Below are 27,402 nucleotides of genomic sequence, written 5' to 3'. Positions count from 1 at the left end.
CTGTGTCTGATACATGTATAGGATGTAGATGAGGTGAAGGCTGTGCTCCGTCTGATACATGTATAGGATGTAGATGAGGTGAAGGCTGTGCTCCGTCTGATACATGTATAGGATGTAGATGAGGTGAAGGCTGTGCTGTGTCTGATACATGTATAGGATGTAGATGAGGTGAAGGCTGTGCTCCGTCTGATACATGTATAGGATGTAGATGAGGTGAAGGCTGTGCTGTGTCTGATACATGTATAGGATGTAGATGAGGTGAAGGCTGTGTTCCGTCTGATACATGTATAGGATGTAGACGAGGTGAAGGCTGTGCTCTGTCTGATACATGTACAGGATGTAGATGAGGTGAAGGCTGTGCTCCGTCTGATACATGTATAGGATGTAGATGAGGTGAAGGCTGTGCTCCGTCTGATACATGTACAGGATGTAGATGAGGTGAAGGCTGTGCTCCGTCTGATACATGTATAGGATGTAGATGAGGTGAAGGCTGTGCTCCGTCTGATACATGTACAGGATGTAGATGAGGTGAAGGCTGTGCTCCGTCTGATACATGTATAGGATGTAGATGAGGTGAAGGCTGTGCTCCGTCTGATACATGTACAGGATGTAGATGAGGTGAAGGCTGTGCTCCGTCTGATACATTTATAGGATGTAGATGAGGTGAAGGCTGTGCTCCGTCTTATACATGTATAGGATGTAGATGAGGTGAAGGCTGTGCTCCGTCTGATACATGTATAGGATGTAGATGAGGTGAAGGCTGTGCTCCGTCTGATACATGTATAGGATGTAGATGAGGTGAAGGCTGTGCTCTGTCTGATACATGTATAGGATGTAGATGAGGTGAAGGCTGTGCTCCGTCTGATACATGTATAGGATGTAGATGAGGTGAAGGCTGTGCTCCGTCTGATACATGTATAGGATGTAGATGAGGTGAAGGCTGTGCTCTGTCTGATACATGCACAGGATGTAAATGAGGTGAAGGCTGTGCTCCGTCTTATACATGTATAGGATGTAGATGAGGTGAAGGCTGTGCTCCGTCTGATACATGTATAGGATGTAGATGAGGTGAAGGCTGTGCTCCGTCTGATACATGTATAGGATGTAGATGAGGTGAAGGCTGTGCTCCGTCTGATACATGTATAGGATGTAGATGAGGTGAAGGCTGTGCTCTGTCTGATACATGTATAGGATGTAGATGAGGTGAAGGCTGTGCTCTGTCTGATACATGTATAGGATGTAGATGAGGTGAAGGCTGTGCTCCGTCTTATACATGTATAGGATGTAGATGAGGTGAAGGCTGTGCTCCGTCTGATACATGTATAGGATGTAGATGAGGTGAAGGCTGTGCTCCGTCTGATACATGTATAGGATGTAGATGAGGTGAAGGCTGTGCTCCGTCTGATACATGTATAGGATGTAGATGAGGTGAAGGCTGTGCTTAGTCTGATACATGTATAGGATGTAGATGAGGTGAAGGCTGTGCTCCGTCTGATACATGTATAGGATGTAGATGAGGTGAAGGCTGTGCTCTGTCTGATACATGCACAGGATGTAAATGAGGTGAAGGCTGTGCTCCGTCTGATAAAATTATAGGCAGTAGATGAGTTGGAGGCTGTGCTTGGTCTAATTAGTTTTATAAGCTGTAAATTAGGTGAAGGCTGTGTTCTGCTGATACGTCCTGTTGGTCATTGATTAAAGCTTATGTGTCCGCACTGTGAGGATGATTGGGAGCGGAGGCTGCCAGGGAGAGCTAAGAGAGAAAGGACCGCTCAGGAGAAGCTATGTCTAATAGAATACCCTTTTCCTCATTTTTGAGGCAGGGTCGGAGTTATCCGATTGCCTGCAGTTGGAGATCATGTGGTGATTTTTTCCCCCCTAGTTTCACAAGTTTTCCAGCCAGAGAAGATGGAGCAGCCACCTAACAACTTGGGCCTGGCATTACAGTTTTTAAACCAAAAGCACCAGATTCCACCGGTGCCCCCTTCTCCCGCACAGGTAGGTACTGTTTTCAGGTAGATGTCTGAGGGCATGCTTAATGATACGGGGGTGTTCAAAGTGGTGACAGCTCTTCCTTCAGAGCTCCCCTTTCTGTGCTGCCCCCCCCTCATGTAATGTTTTTGCCTCCTGCAGCCCGGTTGGTCATGTCCCCAGTGCACCTTCATAAATAAACCCACCCGCCCCGGCTGTGAGATGTGCAGCGCTGACCGCCCGACGGACTACGTGGTGCCAGAGGAGTATAAGCCAGATGAGATTGAGCGCCGCAGGCTGCAGCTGGAGAAGGACAGCTTTCAGCAGTACAACAAAGTAAGCTATTTGCCTCTGTTATCAGCCATCCTGCACAGTAAGATGAGGCCTCCGCCAGGTTATATGCCTTTCCTGACAGCTCCCATGATGCACTGCACGGGTTTGCATATTATTACTACATTAGATTGCTGTAGAGAACTACACAATGTGTTGCAGACCCTGAAGCAGCAGGGTATGAGGAAATCTGCATAACTGTGAATGCAGCTCTGGGTGTGAGCAGTGTATTAAAATTGTAAATGCAGCTTTTGATGTGACTGGAGTATAAAATGATGACTGCAGTTCTTGGTGTAACTCAGGATCGGTACAAGAAGGTCTTACTCCCTCCATCTCCACCGTATACACGCATGCCCAGCACAGCTGACAGCCTACCCCTCCCTCCATCTCCACCATACACACGCATGCTCAGCACAGCTGACAGCTATTCCTTCCTACTCCGCCATACACACGCATGCTCAGCACAGCTGACAGCTATTCCTTCCTACTCCGCCCTACACACGCATGCTCAGCACAGCTGACAGCTATTCCTTCCTACTCCGCCATTCACACGCATGCTCAGCACAGCTGACAGCTATTCCTTCCTGCTCCGCCATACACACGCATGCTCAGCACAGCTGACAGCTATTCCTTCCTGCTCCGCCATACACACGCATGCTCAGCACAGCTGACAGCTATTCCTTCCTACTCCGCCATACACACGCATGCTCAGCACAGCTGACAGCTATTCCTTCCTACTCCACCATACACACGCATGCTCAGCGCAGCTGACAGCGATTCCTTCCTACTCCGCCATACACACGCATGCTCAGCACAGCTGACAGCTATTCCTTCCTGCTCCGCCATACACATGCATGCTCAGCACAGCTGACAGCTATTCCTTCCTGCCCCGCCATACACACGCATGCTCAGCACAGCTGACAGCTATTCCTTCCTGCTCCGCCATACACATGCATGCTCAGCACAGCTGACAGCTATTCCTTCCTGCTCCGCCATACACATGCATGCTCAGCTGAAATCTATGCATAAAGTGTTGGGAATGCATGGCTCCTGATCTTATTCCTCCCCCTCCCACATTTAATAGGTCTACACCAAAGGTCAGCAATAGGGACAGAAAGCATAACCGAAACGGGACGGATCCGTTATTCAGCCCATAGACTTCTATTATGACGGAGGAATAACGGAACGCCTCTAAAGGCATTCTGTCATGGAATTGCGTTATGGTCCGTGGTAACGGAATCCAGAACACAATTCAGTAAATACCACAACACGAACTCGAACTTCAGAATTTGAAGTTCGCTCATCTCAAGTTAGCAACTTCCGACACTCCAGTTGTTTAGTAACTACAACTCCCAGCATGCACAATCGCTTGATTATTCTAAGACCTCCCATAGAAGTCAAAGGAGCGTTGTAGATTCACGACCTCTGGCGCGCCGTAGTTTGCTGCCACTTTGCCTTGATTTGTCCAGTTTCCATTGCTTAAGGAAAATTGATCACACTTTTCAAGATCTCTGCTTTCTGTCATTTCATAGAAATCTAGCAGTGAATAGAAATCTGTTCTGGTCGCCCTGGTGCACGGCTCGTTACAGTAAAGTTATCACATGTCCAGGGATAATTTCTATGCACTGGTAGATTCTTATGAAATGACAGCAAGCAGAGATCTTGAAAACTGCCAGGATTTGTTACAGAACTTGTGGAACTCCTCATTATAACATGTATTCACTGCTGGCAGAGTCCTCCTTTAGCAGCTGGGAAGTGACCCATTTTTATGACGGAAACCTTCTCTTCTTTCTTTCTCCAGGAAAAAGGAAGAAGAGAAGCGGCGCCCCCTACCCAGCTCCCGACAAGCGGCGACTCTTTGGAAGATTTTATTCTATTACAGTAACGACACCTGGGGGGCAGGGATGTGCCGGGATCAGCCTCTCCTGCCCCTGGTGCGGTCGCCATGATCAAACAGACTTTGTGGGACTGAGAGGATGAGGAGCACGCGGAGGGAGCGCAGTAGTCACCGGCTGTCCCAGGGGAACTCCGCCTGGAAGGAAAATGCGTTTAGGGGGAGTTCCCCCGATGCCGACGTGACAAAAACGGATGTGGATCATCAGGAAACATTATTGTTCAATTGTGGACAGCGCGGGGCGTCCCACCATTGCTAGTATTCAGTTTTAGGGCGTTCCCCCAGGAAGCAGGGGATCCATGTGAATCGTCAGTGCCTTGGACTCTCGGGTGTCGGTGTACTGCGCAGAACAATGGCGCAGTCACGCAACGGCCGCTTACCACTTATTTGTCACATTGTCCATATACAACTGACTGCGCCAAAGTTATAACGTAGTAGAAAAAGTTTCATCCCCCCCCCCCCTCCATATCAGACGTACACATAGGGCAGGTGTCAAGTATATAACATGCCGCCATATTGCGGCACCGCCGGTACCGTACATACATGATGGGCAGTGGGCTCCAGCATTGGCGGATACGAGACCACGTCATAACGCTGGAAATAATGGCGCAGTCACCTGATAAATCCGGAGCACGTGTCGTACAGCGGCGCGATCTGACGCTTTCTGTTCAGAACGTTTCCAGTTTCTTTCGTGTTTGGTACAAGATTTGGAGGAACTTTTTTTTATTTTTTATTTTTTAGATTGAATATTTTTATTTTATCTTTTTAGATATTGTGATTGCAGATGAGTTTTTGGCGTTTATTTGCGCAGGGGCGGAGCTGAGGGCGGGGTTATAGACGAGATAATATGAATGGATGGTTCTGTGTATCCTCTTGCTGCTAGCCCCGAGTCCCGTATAAAGCTCCACCGCCGAGCGCCATTTTTCTGCTCCAGTCTCCGTACAGAACGCTGAGTGAGGCCTCATGCATACGGTCCGTGCATGGGGGACCGCAATGCACGGGCGGCGGCCGGGACGGATTGAGACCCATTCAACTTAAATCGGTTTGTGATCCGTCCGCACCGCAAAAAATGTTCTATTTTTTTTTTTGCGGTGCGGAGGCGCGGACAGAAACACCACGGAAGCGCTCCATGCCTCCGTTCCGCAAAGCAGCTCCGGATTGCGAACCCATTCAAGTGAAGCGGGGAGCACACGGCCGGTGCCCGCATAGTGCGGACCCTCTGTTTGCGGGCCACGGCCGCGCGCATGAGGCCTAACTCTGTAAATATTTGGCTTTACTTGATCTTGCAATTCATCAAGTCTTGTACTCCAGTCACAGCCGGAGCTGCCTTTACACTTCTGCTGTAACCAGAGCGGCAGTCGCAGATCACGTCTTGATCTCCAGTCACAACCAGTTTATATGATTAGCCCTCTAAGAGATGGTAGAATTTTGAGTGCAGCTCTGGATGTGACTGGAGCATAGGACAGGGTGTAACACAAGTACTTACAAGGCTTCTCAGCTCTGCGGAGTGTTAAAGCTGAGGTACATTTTAAAGGTTCTCTAGCGGCGCGGTCGGGACTGGCGCAGGAGCGCTGAGCTGGCTCGTCACGTAGTCCACGCCTCAGGCCTCAGTATTAGGCCTCCTTCACACAACCGTATGGCTTTTATAGAATTTTGCGGTCCGCTAAAAATACGGATGACATCTGTGTGCATTCCGTTTTTTGCAGAACGGAACAGCCGGCCCCTAATAGAACAGGAATGTGGACAATAATAGAACATGTTCTATCTGTTAACGGAAACGGAAGGCATACGGAGTACCTTCCGTTTTTTTTTTGCGGATCCATTTAAAATGAATGGTTCTGTATACGGAACGCAAAAAAACGGAACGTTTGTGTGCAGGAGGCCTTAATCAGAGTTTTCTTGGGGGCGGAATCGCGCTCTTACCATTTAGTCACACCTGTCGTCATCGCGATTAAAGTGTAACCCCAAATTTACCAACATTTCTCAGGGTTCGTTTACTCCGTAAATCTTTGTAATTAATTTGCAGCATTTACATTGTAGTCATTTTAAATGATGCTCTAGTCTAGACTCTAGTCACATCCAGAGCTGCAGATCTTCTGGTCTCCCTTGGATACGGACGACAGTTCAGCGCTCACCCAGCGGTCATGTGACAGAGCCGCTCAGTCTGGACTGTGGAAGCGCCATCTGAGCTAACAGGAAATCCGCTTTGGATGTGACAGGAGTGTAAGACATGCGTGATGAGACTGCAGCTCTGGATGTGAGTACAGTAGAAGACATGCATGATGTAACAGCAGAATTGTGACTGCAGCTCTGGGAGTGACTGGGGTATGTTCAGTTCAGTCCCAGAGGAGTACGGCACTCGTGTGGGGATTTGGCCTGTGAAATGCTGTAACGTGTAGTGTACAGGTGGAGTTTCCCTTTAAACTTCATGCACTTTATAGGCGATGGTCGGATGTGCGGTGACCACGTCTCTGCCGCGTAGGGGTCGGCGGTGATGACGACTCCTAGGTATTTGCCTCCTCAGGTTTTTCTGTTCATTAACCTGTAACTTCTGCCATAGGGAATAAAGCAGTTTCTACTGACACGCAGTGTTATATTCATTGACTCCATTACTGCCAGGCACATGGGCTCCAGCATTTGGCCATATCACTTCCATAGACAATCAGCGGGTGGGCGCCCGGTCATTCTGCTGAAGCCGCCCCAGTCACCGGGACACAGAACAGGAACCCGGCACTGAAACGCGTAGGGTGGCAGTATTATCCGTCCTTGATTACAACCCCCATGGCCTATCGCCTGCACCAGGACTGTTCATCCAGGGCCTCACAGTCTCTATGACTTAGCAGATGCTCACAGCCTGAGATCATAATGGACAATGCCAAGCGTCAGCTGGAGAGGGGTAAAGCCACCCGCGCTGGACTCCAGCTCTAGAGGGAGGAATCCGAGCTTGGTGATGATACCTGACATGTGTACGGTACATGATATGTGGAGCTACGAGTGTATGGTACATGATATGTGGAGCTACATGTGTACGGTACATGATATGTGGAGGTACGTGTGTACGGTACATGATATGTGGAGGTACGTGTGTACGGTACATGGTATTATGTGGAGGTACGTGTGTACGGTACATGATATGTGGAGCTACATGTGTACGGTACATGATATGTGGAGCTACGAGTGTATGGTACATGGTATTATGTGGAGGTACATGTGTACGGTACATGGTATTATGTGGAGGTATGTGTGTGCGGTACATGGTATTATGTGGAGGTACGTGTGTACGGTACATGGTATGTGGAGCTACGAGTGTACGGTACATGATATTATGTGGAGGTACGTGTGTACGGTACATGGTATTATGTGGAGGTACGTGTGTACGGTACATGGTATGTGGAGCTACATGTGTACGGTACATGATATGTGGAGCTACAAGTGTACGGTACATGGTATGTGGAGCTACAAGTGTACGGTACATGATATGTGGAGCTACGAGTGTACGGTACATGGTATTATGTGGAGGTACGTGTGTACGGTACATGATATTATGTGGAGCTACAAGTGTACGGTACATGGTATGTGGAGCTACATGTGTACGGTACATGGTATTATGTGGAGGTACGTGTGTACGGTACATGGTATTATGTGGAGGTACGTGTGTACGGTACATGATATTATGTGGAGCTACAAGTGTACGGTACATGGTATTATGTGGAGCTACAAGTGTACGGTACATGGTATTATGTGGAGGTACGTGTGTACGGTACATGGTATTATGTGGAGGTACGTGTGTACGGTACATGATATGTGGAGCTACGAGTGTATGGTACATGGTATTATGTGGAGCTACAAGTGTACGGTACATGATATGTGGAGCTACAAGTGTACGGTACATGGTATTATGTGGAGCTACAAGTGTACGGTACATGATATGTGGAGCTACATGTGTACGGTACATGGTATTATGTGGAGCTACAAGTGTACGGTACATGATATGTGGAGCTACAAGTGTACGGTACATGTATTATGTGGAGCTACAAGTGTACGGTACATGGTATGTGGAGCTACAAGTGTACGGTACATGATATGTGGAGCTACAAGTGTACGGTACATGATGTGTGGAGCTACATGTGTACATGATGTGTGGAGCTACATGTGTACGGTACATGGTATTATGTGGAGCTACAAGTGTACGGTACATGATATGTGGAGCTACAAGTGTACGGTACATGATGTGTGGAGCTACATGTGTACGGTACATGATGTGTGGAGCTACATGTGTACGGTACATGATGTGTGGAGCTACATGTGTACGGTACATGATGTGTGGAGCTACATGTGTACGGTACATGATATGTGGAGCTACAAATGTACGGTACATGGTATGTGGAGCTACAAGTGTACGGTACATGGTATGTGGAGCTACGAGTGTATGGTACATGGTATTATGTGGAGCTACAAGTGTACGGTACATGGTATTATGTGGAGCTACAAGTGTACGGTACATGGTATGTGGAGCTACATGTGTACGGTACATGATATGTGGAGCTACAAGTGTACGGTACATGATATGTGGAGCTACATGTGCACAGTAGATCGTCTTATATGGAGCTACATGTGTGCGGTACATGGTATTATGTGGAGGTATGTGTGTGCGGTACATGGTATTATGTGGAGGTACGTGTGTGTGGTACATGGTATTATGTGGAGGTACGTGTGTGCGGTACATGGTATCATGTGGAGGTACGTGTGTGCGGTACATGGTATCATGTGAAGGTACGTGTGTGCGGTACATGGTATTATGTGGAGGTATGTGTGTGCGGTACATGGTATCATGTGGAGGTACGTGTGTGCGGTACATGGTATCATGTGGAAGTACGTGTGTGCGGTACATGGTATTATGTGGAGGTACGTGTGTGCGGTACATGGTATTATGTGTATGTTCATCATACTTTGCTCCGGGTTGTAGTACCATTATGCCCCCAGTTGTGTAGATTTATGAGGTCTCTGGAAGGCTGTGCCGCCATATTGTGGTGGTGACATCACCTGCAGCTACTGCCCCGATTCTGTGTCTTTCTCTCATTTCTCAGTCGTCTTCGTCTTGTGTTTCTGAGAAGTGACCACAGGACACAGACTGTCAGCAGCAGGATGTCGTCTGTGCCTCAGCTCTCAATTCATCCCTCCTCTGTCACCGACCAGACTCCACCAGTTTACAGGGCCCGCACCAGACTCCACCAGTTTACAGGGCCCGCACCAGACTCCACCAGTTTACAGGGCCCGCACCAGACTCCACCAGTTTACAGAGCCCGCACCAGACTCCACCAGTTTACAGGGCCCGCACCAGACTCCACCAGTTTACAGGGCCCGCACCAGACTCCACCAGTTTACAGGGCCCGCACCAGACTCCACCAGTTTACAGAGCCCGCACCAGACTCCTCCAGTTTACAGGGCCCGCACCAGACTCCACCAGTTTACAGAGCCCGCACCAGACTCCACCAGTTTACAGAGCCCGCACCAGACTCCTCCAGTTTACAGAGCCCGCACCAGACTCCACCAGTTTACAGAGCCCGCACCAGACTCCTCCAGTTTACAGAGCCCGCACCAGACTCCACCAGTTTACAGAGCCCGCACCAGACTCCACCAGTTTACAGAGCCCGCACCAGACTCCACCAGTTTACAGAGCCCGCACCAGACTCCTCCAGTTTACAGAGCCCGCACCAGACTCCACCAGTTTACAGAGCCCGCACCAGACTCCACCAGTTTACAGAGCCCGCACCAGACTCCACCAGTTTACAGAGCCCGCACCAGACTCCACCAGTTTACAGAGCCCGCACCAGACTCCACCAGTTTACAGGGCCCGCACCAGACTCCACCAGTTTACAGGGCCCGCACCAGACTCCACCAGTTTACAGAGCCCGCACCAGACTCCTCCAGTTTACAGAGCCCGCACCAGACTCCTCCAGTTTACAGAGCCCGCACCAGACTCCACCAGTTTACAGGGCCCGCACCAGACTCCTCCAGTTTACAGAGCCCGCACCAGACTCCACCAGTTTACAGAGCCCGCACCAGACTCCACCAGTTTACAGAGCCCGCACCAGACTCCACCAGTTTACAGGGCCCGCACCAGACTCCACCAGTTTACAGGGCCCGCACCAGACTCCACCAGGGCCCGCACCAGACTCCTCCAGTTTACAGAGCCCGCACCAGACTCCACCAGTTTACAGGGCCCGCACCAGACTCCACCAGTTTACAGGGCCCGCACCAGACTCCACCAGTTTACAGGGCCCGCACCAGACTCCACCAGTTTACAGGGCCCGCACCAGACTCCACCAGTTTACAGGGCCCGCACCAGACTCCACCAGTTTACAGAGCCCGCACCAGACTCCTCCAGTTTACAGGGCCCGCACCAGACTCCACCAGTTTACAGAGCCCGCACCAGACTCCACCAGTTTACAGAGCCCGCACCAGACTCCTCCAGTTTACAGAGCCCGCACCAGACTCCACCAGTTTACAGAGCCCGCACCAGACTCCACCAGTTTACAGAGCCCGCACCAGACTCCACCAGTTTACAGAGCCCGCACCAGACTCCACCAGTTTACAGAGCCCGCACCAGACTCCACCAGTTTACAGAGCCCGCACCAGACTCCACCAGTTTACAGGGCCCGCACCAGACTCCACCAGTTTACAGGGCCCGCACCAGACTCCACCAGTTTACAGAGCCCGCACCAGACTCCTCCAGTTTACAGAGCCCGCACCAGACTCCACCAGTTTACAGAGCCCGCACCAGACTCCTCCAGTTTACAGAGCCCGCACCAGACTCCACCAGTTTACAGGGCCCGCACCAGACTCCTCCAGTTTACAGAGCCCGCACCAGACTCCACCAGTTTACAGAGCCCGCACCAGACTCCTCCAGGTTTACAGAGCCCGCACCAGACTCCACCAGTTTACAGAGCCGGCACCAGACTCCACCAGTTTACAGGGCCCGCACCAGACTCCACCAGTTTACAGAGCCGGCACCAGACTCCACCAGTTTACAGGGCCCGCACCAGACTCCACCAGTTTACAGAGCCGGCACCAGACTCCGCTAAGCTAAGAGAACTGCATGTCGGCTATGCCAAGAGTCGGCAATCATCCAGGGAGCACGGGTAGGAGTAGAAATATGCACTTCTGCCTGTACTGACAGCGCCGCTGGGGCCCAGTCATAAAACGTCACAGTCCGTGCTCCGTACACCGCCGAGCTGTCAGCTGTGTACACGGAACTGAGTTTTAAGTGCACCGTGAATGGTGCGCTTTAGGGCTCATGCATACGAACGTATGTATTTTGCGTTCCACAAAAAAGGAATCGGTAAAAATTACGGATGGCATCTGTGTGCATTCCATATTTTGCAGAACAGAACAGCTGGCCCCTAATAGAACAGTAATGTGGACAATAATAGGACATGTTCTATTTCTTTTGCGGAACGGACATACGAAAACGGAGTGCACACGGAGTAACTTCCATTTTTTTGGCGGACCCATTGAAATTAATGGTTCCACACGGTCTGCAAAAAAACCGGAACGGACACGGAAAGAAAATACATTCATGTGACTGACGCCTTAGGCAGAGAAAGTGTAGTAAAAATAGAAGATGTATAAAGTATATTAGAGAGAGTTTCACTAGGGCATTAGGGAGATCATAGTAAATGTTTATATAAAAGTTGTATTGGTGCCCAGTTGTGTGCCATCCCTGCATACTTCCACTGGAAATACTCCGAGTACTTGAGGGGCTGCTGAATTTTATGCTTTTGAAATAGAGAGTATTGTGGGAGGGAAAAGTTGATTAAAAATGAGCCAAAGGGAAGCTTCCAGGATCTGTCGACATCGGTGGGATGAAATGTAGGTTTTGAATAAAGTGCGATTTGAGATCAATTATTTGTATATAAGACTGTAAGGAATCTCATGTAACAGGTTATTACACATTATTATAGGCGGTTATATATTCAGGGTGTGAATTCACCAGCAATTTAGATGTAAAATCATATAGAAGGCATAATAATCTAGTACATGCAGCGCAGAGAACTCTTATGGGAATAGAGGAGCTGGAGTCCTCTCGTCTGGCGTCTGAAAACGGCTGGAGTCCTCTCGTCTGGCATCTGAAAACGGCTGGAGTCCTCTCGTCTGGCGTCTGAAAACAGCTGGAGTCCTCTCGTCTGGCATCTGAAAACAGCTGGAGTCCTCTCGTCTGGCATCTGAAAACAGCTGGAGTCCTCTCGTCTGGCATCTGAAAACAGCTGGAGTCCTGCGGTCTGGGGTCTGTAAACAGGTGGAGTCGTCCAGGGTCTGTTAACAGATGGAGTCCTCTGGCCCAACGCATGTAAACAGCCAGGGTCTGTATACAGATGGAGTCCTCCAGTCCAGCGTCTGTAAACAGATGGAATCCTCCGGTCCAGCGTCTGTAAACAGATGGAATCCTCCGGTCCGGCGTCTGTAAACAGATGGAATCCTCCGGTCCAGCGTCTGTAAACAGATGGAATCCTCCGGTCTGGAGTCTGTAAACTGCTGGAGTCCTCCGGTCTGGAGTCTGTAAACTGCTGGAGTCCTCCTGTCCGGGGTCTGTAAACTGCTGGAGTCCTCCGGTCTGGGGTCTGTAAGCAGCTGGAGTCCTCCGGTCCGGCGTCTGTAAACAGATGGAATCCTCCGGTCCGGCGTCTGTAAACAGGTGGAGTCCTCCGGTCCGGGGTCTGTAAACTGCTGGAGTCCTCCGGTCCGGGGTCTGTAAACTGCTGGAGTCCTCCGGTCCGGGGTCTGTAAACTGCTGGAGTCCTCCGGTCTGGGGTCTGTAAACTGCTGGAGTCCTCCGGTCTAGAATCTGTAAACTGCTGGAGTCCTCCGGTCTGGAGTCTGTAAACTGCTGGAGTCCTCCGGTCCGGGGTCTGTAAACTGCTGGAGTCCTCCGGTCTGGAATCTGTAAACTGCTGGAGTCCTCCGGTCTGGAGTCTGTAAACTGCTGGAGTCCTCCTGTCCGGGGTCTGTAAACTGCTGGAGTCCTCCGGTCCGGGGTCTGTAAACTGCTGGAGTCCTCCGGTCCGGGGTCTGTAAACTGCTGGAGTCCTCGGATCCAGCGTCTGGGGTCTGTAAGCAGCTGGAGTCCTCCGATCCAGGGTCTGTTAACAGATGGAGTCCTCCGGTCCAGCGTCTGGGGTCTGTAAACAGCTGGACTTTTATTCTACTGTCAGTTACATCATGCTCCAGTCCCATCTAGAGCGGCTTCTTTTTACTGATCCTGTGTTTTACATCATGCTATGCTTTACACTCTAGTCACATACAGAGCTGCATTCACAGCGTCCAGAGCCCCACTATGAGTTGGTAAATTGCATGACCGGTTTCCGTACAAGAAGCGGTACAGCTTGTGACATCTCCCCCAGCCGTTCTGTACGGATCTCTGCTTCTTGGTAACACGTGTTTAGGAGGTTAGAAAGAAGGGGAATAATAAAAGAAAGTAACATATGACTGCAGGATCAGACTACACAAGGACTGTTTGTAGTCTGTAACTATGGTGACACAGAGGTCTGCAGAGGGGCTGAAGACACAAAACGGTAGGCGATGTGTAAGTAAAACCATTGGCAAAGTCTCTTCATTTTGTTTGGATTAACATTGTCTCCAATGGGGGGGGATGTGATGTAGCAGAGCTGGTGTTGCAATGTCCTGACACCTGTGATGTTCTGTCCGTCTGGTTACAGGCTCTGGAGGAGGAGCGGCAGCAGAATTTCCTGCATATCCTACAACTGGACAATGAGGTTCTCATCCCCAACCAGGAGCCCATAGAATGCCGAATCTGCTACTCCGATGTCCCAGCGGGAGGTGGGGTTCTCCTGAGGGAGTGTCTCCATAGTTTCTGTAGGTAGGTGTGGGCTCACCTATCACATCTCAAATATCAAAACCACCTTCATAGTATTCTGAAGTTCCCCTCTCTGACTTGCTGAGGTACAGACTCCACAAGACCTCCGAGGTGTCCTGTGGTATATGGAAGGTTAGCAGGAGTTTGTGTAATCCCGATGCCATCTCTTCCCCAGGTAAGTGACACACACACACCTGGCCGTCCACACAATGTAACCTGATTCCTCAGACCAGGCCGTCTTCTTCCCATAGTGCACCTGGTGCTCTCTCTTGGTCAGGTAAGTGAACCTCACACATCCAGCTATCCACACAATGTAACCTGATTCCTCAGACCCGGTCGTCTTCTTCCCATAGAGCACCTGGTGCCACCTCCCCCTTTAGGTAAGTGATGCACACCCACCCCACCACATGATGTAACGTGATTCCTCAGACCTGGTCGTCTTCTTCCCATAGTGCACCTGGTGCCACCTCCCCCTTTAGGTAAGTGATGCACACCCACCCCACCACATGATGTAACGTGATTCCTCAGACCAGGCCGCCTTCTTTCCATAGTGCACCTGGTGCTCTCTCTTGGTCAGGTAAGTGACGCACACACCCGGCCGTCCACATGATGTAACCTGATTCCTCAGACCAGGCCACCTTCTTCCCATAGTGCACCTGGTGCTCTCTCTTGGTCAGGTAAGTGAACCTCACACATCCAGCTATCCACACAATGTAACCTGATTCCTCAGACCCGGTCGTCTTCTTCCTATAGAGCACCTGGTGCCACCTCCCCCTTTAGGTAAGTGATGCACACCCACCCCACCACACAATGTAACATGATTCCTCAGACCAGGCCGTCTTCTTCCCATAGTGCACCTGGTGCCACCTCCCCCTTTAGGTAAGTGATGCACACCCACCCCACCACATGATGTAACGTGATTCCTCAGACCAGGCCGTCTTCTTCCCATAGTGCACCTGGTGCCACCTCCCCCTTTAGGTAAGTGATGCACACCCACCCCACCACATGATGTAACGTGATTCCTCAGACCAGGCCGCCTTCTTCCCATAGAGCACCTGGTGCCACCTCCCCCTTTAGGTAAGTGATGCACACCCACCCCACCACATGATGTAACGTGATTCCTCAGACCAGGCCGTCTTCTTCCCATAGTGCACCTGGTGCCACCTCCCCCTTTAGGTAAGTGATGCACACCCACCCCACCACATGATGTAACGTGATTCCTCAGACCAGGCCGCCTTCTTCCCATAGAGCACCTGGTGCCACCTCCCCCTTTAGGTAAGTGATGCACACCCACCCCACCACATGATGTAACGTGATTCCTCAGACCAGGCCGTCTTCTTCCCATAGTGCACCTGGTGCCACCTCCCCCTTTAGGTAAGTGATGCACACCCACCCCACCACATGATGTTATGTGATTCCTCAGACCAGGCCGCCTTCTTTCCATAGTGCACCTGGTGCTCTCTCTTGGTCAGGTAAGTGACGCACACACCCGGCCGTCCACATGATGTTATGTGATTCCTCAGACCAGGCCGCCTTCTTTCCATAGTGCACCTGGTGCTCTCTCTTGGTCAGGTAAGTGACGCACACTCGGCTGTCCACACAATGTAACGTGATTCCTCAGACCAGGCCGCCTTCTTCCCATAGTGCACCTGGTGCCACCTCCCCCTTTAGGTAAGTGATGCACACCCACCCCACCACATGATGTTATGTGATTCCTCAGACCAGGCCGCCTTCTTTCCATAGTGCACCTGGTGCTCTCTCTTGGTCAGGTAAGTGACGCACACACCCGGCCGTCCACATGATGTTATGTGATTCCTCAGACCAGGCCGCCTTCTTTCCATAGTGCACCTGGTGCTCTCTCTTGGTCAGGTAAGTGACGCACACTCGGCTGTCCACACAATGTAACGTGATTCCTCAGACCAGGCCGCCTTCTTCCCATAGTGCACCTGGTGCCACCTCCCCCTTTAGGTAAGTGATGCACACCCACCCCACCACATGATGTTATGTGATTCCTCAGACCAGGCCGCCTTCTTTCCATAGAGCACCTGGTGCCACCTCCCCCTTTAGGTAAGTGACGCACACCCACCCCACCACACAATGTAACATGATTCCTCAGACCAGGCTGCCTTCTTCCCATAGTGCACCCGGTGCCATGTCCTCCCCAGGTAAGTGACGCACACACCTGGCCGTCCACATGATGTGACCTGATTCCTCAGACCAGGCCGTCTTCTTCCCATAGTGCACCCGGTGCCATGTCCTCCCCAGGTAAGTGACGCACACACCCGGCCGTCCACATGATGTGACCTGATTCCTCAGACCAGGCCGTCTTCCATTGCACCAGTTCTGATGCTCATGGGCACATTCTACACACTTTCGATGGTGGACAGAGGTGAGCAGGGGCTCTTACTGGTCTGTAGGTACACATCTCCCTTACACAGCAAGCTGCAATGCCCTGTCCTGCCAATGTCCTGACACCTTTCCATCACCACCAAAAGTTGTCAGATGTTTGCACTATAGCTCCCTGTGGGATTGGAGCAGGCGGGCTTCACCCCTTCAATGGGAGATTCTTGGCAAATACATTTTGGACACAGTGCTGCTGCTGCTGCGTTGTGCTTGTTTTTGCTGTTACAAAATGTTTTATACTCCAATTAGAACCAAAGCTGCAATCACAATACACCATGTGTTATATTCCAGTCCCATCCAAAGCTGCAGCAACCATAGTGCTTTATTCTTCGATCACCTCCACAGTTCCACTGCCTGCTCCTAGTATTTCACCAGCACTGACCGCTCCCGTAATGTGATGCTATCTGGTGCAGTGCATTGTGGGAAATCCCAAACAGCAAGGAATCCTGGCCTGTGGTATGCAGGGTGTGCAGAAGTGTTACTGCAGCTCTGGCTGTGATTGGAGTATAACATGATGTCTTCTTCGCCTCCTCAGAGAATGTCTCAGACAAGTGGTGAACTGCTGTGAGGATCCTGAGGTGTCCTGCCCTTTCCGGGATGAGACATACGCCTGTGACCGAAAGCTGCAGGAGAGAGAGGTCCGAGCGGTGAGTGACATTCTCGTCTCCCCCAACCTGGAGCGTGAGGGCCGCCGTACCTCTGCTGGCGCTGCTACCCCCACGTCTGCAGCATTATGGGTGATGGGTAACATGGGGGAAGGGACACCACCGCTGTCCCTTCTCTGCTTCCTCCTATGCATTTTTCTTTCCTTATCCTCCATTCTTTATCCTTTCCTTCTCATCTCCTCTCTTTTTTTTTTTCTTTACCTGTTTCGCCCTTCCTTATTTTTCCTTCTAATTTCCTATTATCTTGTCATCTCTTCCTTCTCTCTTTTTCCGTTTCTTCTCTTCTTATCCTCCACCTCCTTCCTTCCCTTATCTACTTTTCTCACTTCTATGTTTCTTTTCTTTCTCATGTGCTCTCCTCTGCTTTCCTCTCTCTCTTCATCTATTCCTCTTGTCCTCTCTTCTCCCTCTGTTCTCTCCTAAGTTTCACCACTTCCTTCTACCCCCCCCCCCCCCCCCCGTGCCCTTCTCCCATCTTCCTCCTCTGCTCTTCCCCCGTCTTCCTCCTCTGCTCTTCCCCCGTCTTCCTCCTCTGCTCTTCCCCCGTCTTCCTCCTCTGCTCTTCCCCCGTCTTCCTCCTCTGCTCTTCCCCGTCTTCCTCCTCTGCTCTTCCCCGTCTTCCTCCTCTGCTCTTCCCCCGTCTTCCTCCTCTGCTCTTCCCCCGTCTTCCTCCTCTGCTCTTCCCCCGTCTTCCTCCTCTGCTCTTCCCCCGTCTTCCTCCTCTGCTCTTCCCCCGTCTTCCTCCTCTGCTCTTCCCCCGTCTTCCTCCTCTGCTCTTCCCCCGTCTTCCTCCTCTGCTCTTCCCCGTCTTCCTCCTCTGCTCTTCCTCTCCTTTCCGCTCTTCCTCCTCCTTTCCTCTCTTCTCCCTCTGCTTTCTCCATTTCTTCTCCTCTGCTCTTCTCTTTCTCTCCTTCTGCTTTTCACCAGTCTGCCTCCTCTGCTTTTCTTCCTCTGTTCTGTCCCTCTCTTCTACCTCTGCTCTTCCTTTGCCTTCTTTGTTCTTCTCTTCTTATCCCATCTCCTTCCTCTGCTCTTCCTTTCTCTGCCCTTCTCTTTTCTTCCTCAGCTCTCTCCCTGTCTTCCTCCTCTGCTCTTCATCCATTTCCTCCTCTGCTGTTCCTCTCTCCTTCTGTTTTTCACCAATCCTTTTTCTGCTCTTCCCTGCTTTTCTTCCTCTGTTCTGTCCCTCTCTTCTACCTCTGCACTTCCTTTGCTTTCTCTGTTCTTCTCTTCTTCCTGTTTTCTCCCTCTCTTCCTGCTCTGCTCATCCCGTCTCACTTCTCTGCTGTTCTCCTCTCTACCCCCGTGCCCTTCTCTTCTCCTTGTGTCCCCTCTCCATGTACCCCTCTGCTCAGGGGGGGGGCCACAGACATCTGCCCCATTCTGTATGTGCGCTGTGTCTCTGTGCTTGCAGTTGGTGTCAGCGGGCGAGTACACCCGCTTCCTGGAGCGCGGCCTGGTGGTGGCGGAGAGCAGAAGCCAGAACAGTTACCATTGCCGGTCTGCGGACTGTAAAGGATGGTGCATCTACGAAGACTCGGTCAATGAGTTCATCTGTCCTATTTGTGACGCTCAGAATTGCCTGATCTGCAAGGTACAGTCTGCAGCGATGCCGGGGGCGGCCTGGAGGGGGCAGCACTGGGTGTACGGGGAATAGTAAGTAATAGTGCAGGCAGCAGGAATTAAGGTCATAATATCATAATGGGGTCCAGAATGGAGCAGGTCCGGTGCTGGTGGGTTTTGCTCTGTGCCGGCAGTGTGACCCATCATGGCTGCACCCCTGGCATGTGGTTGGGGTCCCAGGGTAGGGGCACCATTTTAAATTTATTAGGAATTACACCTCTTGACTTCCCCCCCACCCTAGGCCATACACGATGGGATGAACTGCAAAGAATACCAGGATGATCTGCGCATCCGCGCTCAAAATGACACAGCCGCTAAACAGACCAGCGACATGCTGAAGGTGAGGACCCTGCCACTCTGATACCACCTGGATGTGGGGGGTCTGGACCCACAGTCTCCAGAACAGTGACCTCCAACCTGTGGATCTCCAACTTCCATCATGTCCTGATAGTCACAACAGCTGGAGCGCACAGGCTGGAGATCTCCGCTCTAGAACGTGCACATTATATAGTGTATGAGTGTGCAGCTGTAAGTGTGTGTGCAGGTAAGTGACTGTGTGTGTGTGTGCAGGTGAGTATAGATGTGTGTGCAGGTAAGTGACTGTGTGTGTGCAGGTGAGTATAGATGTCTCCTGCTGTGTCTGTGCAGCTGTAAGTGTGTGTGCAGGTAAGTGACTGTGTGTGTGCAGGTGAGTATAGATGTCTCCTGCTGTGTCTGTGCAGCTGTAAGTGTGTGTGCAGGTAAGTGACTGTGTGTGTGCAGGTGAGTATAGATGTCTCCTGCTGTGTCTGTGCAGCTGTAAGTGTGTGTGCAGGTAAGTGACTGTGTGTGTGTGCAGGTGAGTATACAGGGAGTGCAGAATTATTAGGCAAGTTGTATTTTTGAGGATTAATTTTATTATTGAACAACAACCATGTTCTCAATGAACCCAAAAAACTCATTAATATCAAAGCTGAATATTTTTGGAAGTAGTTTTTAGTTTGTTTTTAGTTTTAGCTATTTTAGGGGGATATCTGTGTGTGCAGGTGACTATTACTGGGCATAATTATTAGGCAACTTAACAAAAAACAAATATATACCCATTTCAATTATTTATTTTTACCAGTGAAACCAATATAACATCTCAACATTCACAAATATACATTTCTGACATTCAAAAACAAAACAAAAACAAATCAGTGACCAATATAGCCACCTTTCTTGGCAAGGACACTCAAAAGCCTGCCATCCATGGATTCTGTCAGTGTTTTGATCTGTTCACCATCAACATTGCGTGCAGCAGCAACCACAGCCTCCCAGACACTGTTCAGAGAGGTGTACTGTTTTCCCTCCTTGTAAATCTCACATTTGATGATGGACCACAGGTTCTCAATGGGGTTCAGATCAGGTGAACGAGGAGGCCATGTCATTAGATTTTCTCCTTTTATACCCTTTCTTGCCAGCCACGCTGTGGAGTACTTGGACGCGTGTGATGGAGCATTGTCCTGCATGAAAATCATGTTTTTCTTGAAGGATGCAGACTTCTTCCTGTACCACTGCTTGAAGAAGGTGTCTTCCAGAAACTGGCAGTAGGACTGGGAGTTGAGCTTGACTCCATCCTCAACCCGAAAAGGCCCCACAAGCTCATCTTTGATGATACCAGCCCAAACCAGTACTCCACCTCCACCTTGCTGGCGTCTGAGTCGGACTGGAGCTCTCTGCCCTTTACCAATCCAGCCACGGGCCCATCCATCTGGCCCATCAAGACTCACTCTCATTTCATCAGTCCATAAAACCTTAGAAAAATCAGTCTTGAGATATTTCTTGGCCCAGTCTTGACGTTTCAGCTTGTGTGTCTTGTTCAGTGGTGGTCGTCTTTCAGCCTTTCTTACCTTGGCCATGTCTCTGAGTATTGCACACCTTGTGCTTTTGGGCACTCCAGTGATGTTGCAGCTCTGAAATATGGCCAAACTGGTGGCAAGTGGCATCTTGGCAGCTGCACGCTTGACTTTTCTCAGTTCATGGGCAGTTATTTTGCGCCTTGGTTTTTCCACACGCTTCTTGCGACCCTGTTGACTATTTTGAATGAAACGCTTGATTGTTCGATGATCACGCTTCAGATGCTTTGCAATTTTAAGAGTGCTGCATCTCTCTGCAAGATATCTCACTATTTTTGACTTTTCTGAGCCTGTCAAGTCCTTCTTTTGACCCATTTTGCCAAAGGAAAGGAAGTTGCCTAATAATTATGCACACCTAATATAGGGTGTTGATGTCATTAGACCACACCCCTTCTCATTACAGAGATGCACATCACCTAATATGCTTAATTGGTAGTAGGCTTTCGAGCCTATACAGCTTGGAGTAAGACAACATGCATAAAGAGGATGATGTGGTCAAAATACTCATTTGCCTAATAATTCTGCACGCAGTGTAGATGTGTGTGCAGGTAAGTGACTGTGTGTGTGCAGGTGAGTATAGATGTGTGTGCAGGTAAGTGACTGTGTGTGTGCAGGTGAGTATAGATGTGTGTGCAGGTAAGTGACTGTGTGTGTGCAGGTGAGTATAGATGTCTCCTGCTGTGTCTGTGCAGCTGTAAGTGTGTGTGCAGGTAAGTGACTGTGTGTGTGTGCAGGTGAGTATAGATGTCTCCTGCTGTGTCTCTGTGTGCATGTATTTATCTGTGTGTGTGCAGGTGAGTGTCTGTGTGTGTGTGTGTGCAGGTGAGTGCCTGTCTGTGTGTGTGTGCAGGTGAGTGTGTGTGTGTGCAGGTGAGTGCCTGTCTGTGTGTGTGTGCAGGTGAGTGTCTGTCTGTGTGTGTGTGCAGGTGAGTGTCTGTGTGTGTGCAGGTGAGTGTCTGTGTGTGTGCAGGTGAGTGTCTGTGTGTGTGCAGGTGAGTGTCTGTGTGTGTGTGCGCAGGTGAGTGTCTGTCTGTGTGTGTGTGTGTGCAGGTGAGTGTCTGTGTGTGTGTGTGTGCAGGTGAGTGTCTGTGTGTGTGTGTGCAGGTGAGTGTCTGTCTGTGTGTGCGTGCAGGTGAGTGTCTGTGTGTGTGCGTGCAGGTGAGTGTCTGTGTGTGTGTGTGTGTGCAGGTGAGTGTCTGTCTGTGTGTGCGCAGGTGAGTGCCTGTCTGTGTGTGTGCGCAGGTGAGTGTGTGTGTGTGCAGGTGAGTGCCTGTCTGTGTGTGTGTGCAGGTGAGTGTCTGTGTGTGTGTGTGTGCAGGTGAGTGTCTGTGTGTGTGCAGGTGAGTGCCTGTGTGTGTGTGTGTGCAGGTGAGTGCCTGTCTGTGTGTGTGTGCAGGTGAGTGTCTGTCTGTCTGTGTGTGTGTGCAGGTGAGTGTCTGTGTGTGTGTGCGCAGGTGAGTGTCTGTGTGTGTGCGCAGGTGAGTGTGTGTGTGTGCGCAGGTGAGTGTCTGTGTGTGCGCAGGTGAGTGCCTGTCTGTGTGTGTGCGCAGGTGAGTGTGTGTGTGTGCAGGTGAGTGCCTGTGTGTGTGTGTGTGTGCAGGTGAGTGCCTGTGTGTGCAGGTGAGTGTCTGTGTGTGTGTGCGCAGGTGAGTGTCTGTGTGTGTGCGCAGGTGAGTGTCTGTGTGTGTGTGCGCGCAGGTGAGTGCCTGTGTGTGTGTGTGCGCGCAGGTGAGTGTCTGTCTGTGTGTGTGCGCAGGTGAGTGTCTGTCTGTGTGTGTGCGCGCAGGTGAGTGCCTGTGTGTGTGCAGGTGAGTGTCTGTGCGCAGGTGAGTGTCTGTGCGCAGATGAGTGCCTGTGTGTGTGTGTGCAGGTGCATAACATGTAACACTCGTGCTCCGTCCTTGCAGTGAGTGTGAGGGGCCTGTAGGGGGAGATGTGTCATGGACTCTCCTCTGTCTTCTCAGACCCTGGTGCAGATGGGGGAGGCCATGTACTGTCCAGCGTGTAGGATTATTGTCCAGAAGAAGGACGGCTGCGACTGGATCCGCTGTACCATGTGTCAGACCGAGATATGCTGGGTCACCAAGGGCCCTCGCTGGGGGCCACAGGTAAAGTGGAGTCTGGTGCAGACGGCAGGGTTTGTAGTGACTGAATCACCCAGGTGACAGCGCCTCCTGCAGGGGAGTATCACGGCTGTCACGTGTCCTGCTCACAGAGCTGATGGTAGCACCTATAGGTGGTCAGCCGGGAGCCCAGCACAGAGGACTGACTACACTGACACACTGTAACAAACCATCAGTGTAATCAGTCCTCTGTCCTGGACGTCAACAAGAGAACTCCTAATCAGTGGCAGCAAGCAGAGATCTTGAAAATGATGCTATGAAACACAGTGTGAATGCTGACAAGGTGGCAGCCTGCATCTAGGGCGCACCTCAAGGCGCGTGTCCCGCGGACATGGCATGATGCAAGCCGCCATCTTGTAGCGGATCCTGTGCTCTCTGATGATATTGAGGCGCCTCTTCTTGTGTGCGCAGGGCCCCGGGGACACGTCTGGGGGATGTCAGTGCAACATGAACGGAAGGAAATGTGATCCAAGATGTCAGAATTGTCACTGATCATTAGCAAGGCGACAGAGACGCTGCTCATCCGTTATATCCAAGGATCTGCCTCATCGCCGCCTCTGTGCCTCGCGCCTCGTTGATGTAACGCCAATGGTAATCCTGGATGGAAAGAAGCGACTGCTGACGAGGTGCTCTCCGTAACCGAAAGATGCAATGACGCCTCCTCACGACAGGAGGCGCCACTCGCTCCTACATTTCACAGACCCTGATACGCACTGCGCGCAGGGGGCGGAGACGCCCGTGGTTTTTGTACAGAAGATCTGATTTTTTTTTTTTGTCTACTTTTTTATTTCACATTTAAAGGGAAACTCCACTTATAGTTGTTATCACAGAAGGTCACGTGACAGCGGGTCCTTGAGCCGGGGACTCTATAAATGAAGACGCCCTGCCGCTCCCTTGATTTCTACCGTTTTCCTCTTCAGTAGATTCAGGCGACTTTGTGTGACAGTACGGTCGATCCGATCTGAAAATATAAAATCCACCCCGACCCCCATGTATGTAAGGCCAGCAGAACCGGCCAGTTCACTCCTTCCTCTTCCTCAAGGCTCCTGCATCTAAAGGGAAAGCATAGGGGCAATCTGCCTAACAGCCAGCAGAATTGTGACTGCAGCTTTGGGTGTGACTGCAGTAGAAGACATGATTTGATCACGGCTCTGGATGTGACTAGAGCAGAAGACATGATTTCACCGCAGCTCTGGATGTGATTGGAGCAGAAGACATAATTTAACTGCGGCTCTGGATGTGACTGGAGTAGAAGACATAATTTAACTGCAGCTCTGGATGTGACTGGAGTAGAAGACATGATTTCACCGCAGCCCTGGATGTGGTTGGATAAGACTTGTGGTTCAGAATGTGTAAGGCTTCATTCAGATGACCATAATGTGGGCGCACTTTTCTACAGCCTCAAACCTGCCCGACCGCGGGTCTAGTGACCCAAACAAACAGCATAACAGGGACGGACGCTGCTGTAAGTGCATTAGACCTGCGGTCCCAGCGGTGAGACATTATGTCCAGTCTGAACGAGGCCTCAGATGATCAGAAGTGCGGCCGTCCTTAATGAATCCCATTAGTGTGTCACATATTCCAGCCGTGTAGAGGAAGTCTGTAAATACAAAGGATCTGCCTCATCAGGGCCTCCCGGTCTAATTCTCCTCTCTGCAGCATCTCTCTTCCTCCTCTCACTTCCTGCCCCTCTCCGCTCTCGACGGCATCTCTTCCTCCTCTCACTTCCTGCCCCTCTCCGCTCTCGACGGCATCTCTTCCTCCTCTCACTTCCTGCCCCTCTCCTCTCTCGGCGGCGTCTCTTCCTCCTCTCACTTCCTGCACCTCTCCTCTCTGGGCAGCGTCTCTTCCTCCTCTCACTTCCTGCACCTCTCCTCTCTCGGCGGCGTCTCTTCCTCCTCTCACTTCCTGCACCTCTCCTCTCTCGGCGGCGTCTCTTCCTCCTCTCACTTCCTGCCCCTCTCCTCTCTCGGCGGCGTCTCTTCCTCCTCTCACTTCCTGCCCCTCTCCTCTCTCGGCGGCGTCTCTTCCTCCTCTCACTTCCTGCCCCTCTCCTCTCTCGGCGGCGTCTCTTCCTCCTCTCACTTCCTGCACCTCTCCTCTCTCGGCGGCATCTCTTCCTCCTCTGACTTCCTGCCCCTCTCCTCTCTCGGCAGCGTCTCTTCCTCCTCTCACTTCCTGCACCTCTCCTCTCTCGGCCGCGTCTCTTCCTCCTCTCACTTCCTGCCCCTCTCCTCTCTCGGCCGCGTCTCTTCCTCCTCTCACTTCCTGCACCTCTCCTCTCTCGGCGGCGTCTCTTCCTCCTCTCACTTCCTGCCCCTCTCCTCTCTCGGCGGCGTCTCTTCCTCCTCTCACTTCCTGCCCCTCTCCGCTCTCGGCAGCGTCTCTTACTCCTCTCACTTCGTGCACCTCTCCTCTCTTGACTGCGTCTCTTCCTCCTCTCACTTCCTGCCCCTCTCCTCTCTCGGTGGCGTCTCTTCCTCCTCTCACTTCCTGCACCTCTCCTCTCTCGGCCGCGTCTCTTCCTCCTCTCACTTCCTGCACCTCTCCTCTCTCGGCGGCGTCTCTTCCTCCTCTCACTTCCTGCCCCTCTCCTCTCTCGGCCGCGTCTCTTCCTCCTCTCACTTCCTGCACCTCTCCTCTCTCGGCGGCGTCTCTTCCTCCTCTCACTTCCTGCCCCTCTCCGCTCTCGGCAGCGTCTCTTACTCCTCTCACTTCGTGCACCTCTCCTCTCTTGACTGCGTCTCTTCCTCCTCTCACTTCCTGCCCCTCTCCTCTCTCGGCGGCGTCTCTTCCTCCTCTCACTTCCTGCACCTCTCCTCTCTCGGCGGCGTCTCTTCCTCCTCTGATTTCCTGCACCTCTCCTCTCTCGACGGTGTCTCTTCCTCCTCTCACTTCCTGCACCTCTCCTCTCTCGGCGGTGTCTCTTCCTCCTCTCACTTCCTGCACCTCTCCTCTCTCGGCGGTGTCTCTTCCTCCTCTCACTTCCTGCACCTCTCCTCTCTCGGCGGTGTCTCTTCCTCCTCTCACTTCCTGCACCTCTCCTCTCTCGGCGGTGTCTCTTCCTCCTCTGATTTCCTGCACCTCTCCTCTCTCGGCGGTGTCTCTTCCTCCTCTCACTTCCTGCACCTCTCCTCTCTCGGCGGTGTCTCTTCCTCCTCTCACTTCTTGCACCTCTCCTCTCTCGGCGGTGTCTCTTCCTCCTCTGATTTCCTGCACCTCTCCTCTCTCGGCGGTGTCTCTTCCTCCTCTGATTTCCTGCACCTCTCCTCTCTCGGCGGTGTCTCTTCCTCCTCTCACTTCCTGCACCTCTCCTCTCTCGGCGGTGTCTCTTCCTCCTCTCACTTCCTGCACCTCTCCTCTCTCGGCGGTGTCTCTTCCTCCTCTCACTTCCTGCACCTCTCCTCTCTCGGCGGTGTCTCTTCCTCCTCTCACTTCCTGCACCTCTCCTCTCTCGGCGGTGTCTCTTCCTCCTCTCACTTCCTGCACCTCTCCTCTCTCGGCGGTGTCTCTTCCTCCTCTGATTTCCTGCACCTCTCCTCTCTCGGCGGTGTCTCTTCCTCCTCTGATTTCCTGCACCTCTCCTCTCTCGGCGGCGTCTCTTCCTCCTCTGACTTCCTGCCCCTCTCCGCTCTCTACGGTGTCTCTTCCTGCACCTCTCCTCTCTCGGCGGTGTCTCTTCCTCCTCTGATTTCCTGCACCTCTCCTCTCTCGGCGGTGTCTCTTCCTCCTCTGATTTCCTGCACCTCTCCTCTCTCGGCGGCGTCTCTGTTGCTTTCTTTTCTTAAGGCCAATTAAATATATTTTGAAATGTATAAATGTAATTTATATTCTGATTCATTTGCATTAAAGTGACTGCTGCAGATCGGCCCCTGAGTCGTCCCTCCTGTGATCGCAGCCGGGAAGTGTCACCTGCTGAGCTGTATCCTGGTTCACCTTAAAGGGGTTTTCCAGCTAAGTTATTCACTGGACCCCACCCGTCCCAAGAACTAGGGTGAAGTACAGCGCTCACCCATGGAGAATGGACCCCTGATAAGAATGGACTTATCAGTTATCGGGGAAGGGGGGGGGGGGGGTGTAATATAAGTTTCTTGCCAAATAAAATGGAGAAACCGTCAGGGGAACATTTCAGACAATATATAAGCAGGTGAGGAGAATCCGAGGCATCGTACGGCGTCACGCCGAGCGTCTGAGAACATATGGAGGTGTTCAAGGCAGGAATCTGTAACATCCGTTCCAGTCATCTGATGGGGTTGCTTCTGAAGCAGTTTCATGGATTCCTGCAAGACCTATTCAGATGTACAGAACAGCTCCAGGCGTTTCTGCAACAAATATACTGCCATAGGCCTGAGATCTGCACCTCTCAGCCAGAACATTAAAACTGTATATTCCCCTCAGCTCCGACCTGTCGAGGCATGGACGTCGCAAGATCTCTGAAGGTGTCCCATGGTTTCTGGCTGCAGACCCTTTAAGTCACCACTTTACGTCTTAGGCTACTTTCACACCTGCGTTAGGTGCGGATCCGTCTGGTATCTGCACAGACGGATCCGCACCTATAATGCAAACGCTTGTATCCGCTCAGAACCGATCCGTTTGCATTACCATGAACATGATAATGCAAACGGATCCGTTTTGACTTACA

At 51.4% G+C, this 27,402-nt stretch overlaps 2 protein-coding genes across 2 annotated transcripts in view; one reads left to right on the top strand and one right to left on the bottom strand.

Annotated features, from left to right (window-relative positions):
• Positions 1 to 23,901, top strand: part of LOC121002019 (ranBP-type and C3HC4-type zinc finger-containing protein 1-like) — a 55,690-nt gene extending 31,789 nt beyond the window's left edge. Inside the window, exons 7-14 of the mRNA XM_040433318.1 lie at positions 1,883 to 1,998; positions 2,134 to 2,307; positions 13,912 to 14,072; positions 17,008 to 17,119; positions 18,552 to 18,731; positions 19,002 to 19,100; positions 22,602 to 22,745; positions 23,172 to 23,901. Coding sequence (XP_040289252.1) covers positions 1,883 to 1,998; positions 2,134 to 2,307; positions 13,912 to 14,072; positions 17,008 to 17,119; positions 18,552 to 18,731; positions 19,002 to 19,100; positions 22,602 to 22,745; positions 23,172 to 23,252 — 1,067 coding nt within the window. The 3' untranslated portion in view covers positions 23,253 to 23,901. The remainder of the gene's footprint in view (positions 1 to 1,882; positions 1,999 to 2,133; positions 2,308 to 13,911; positions 14,073 to 17,007; positions 17,120 to 18,551; positions 18,732 to 19,001; positions 19,101 to 22,601; positions 22,746 to 23,171) is intronic.
• A 391-nt stretch (positions 23,902 to 24,292) lies between these two features.
• LOC121001673 (apical junction molecule-like) lies at positions 24,293 to 26,554 on the bottom strand (the record flags this gene model as incomplete). The annotated part of the gene is made up of 2 exons (XM_040432852.1): positions 24,293 to 26,390; positions 26,470 to 26,554. Coding segments are annotated over 2 exons (2,151 nt in total), but the record flags the coding sequence as incomplete, so codon positions are not given.
• Positions 26,555 to 27,402: the final 848 nt, after the last annotated feature.

Source organism: Bufo bufo, chromosome 5 (genome assembly GCF_905171765.1).
Source record: "Bufo bufo chromosome 5, aBufBuf1.1, whole genome shotgun sequence".
NCBI lineage: Eukaryota > Metazoa > Chordata > Amphibia > Anura > Bufonidae > Bufo > Bufo bufo.
The sequence above is the reverse complement of the archived record's forward strand: the minus strand, read 5'-3'. Positions and strand labels throughout refer to the sequence as shown.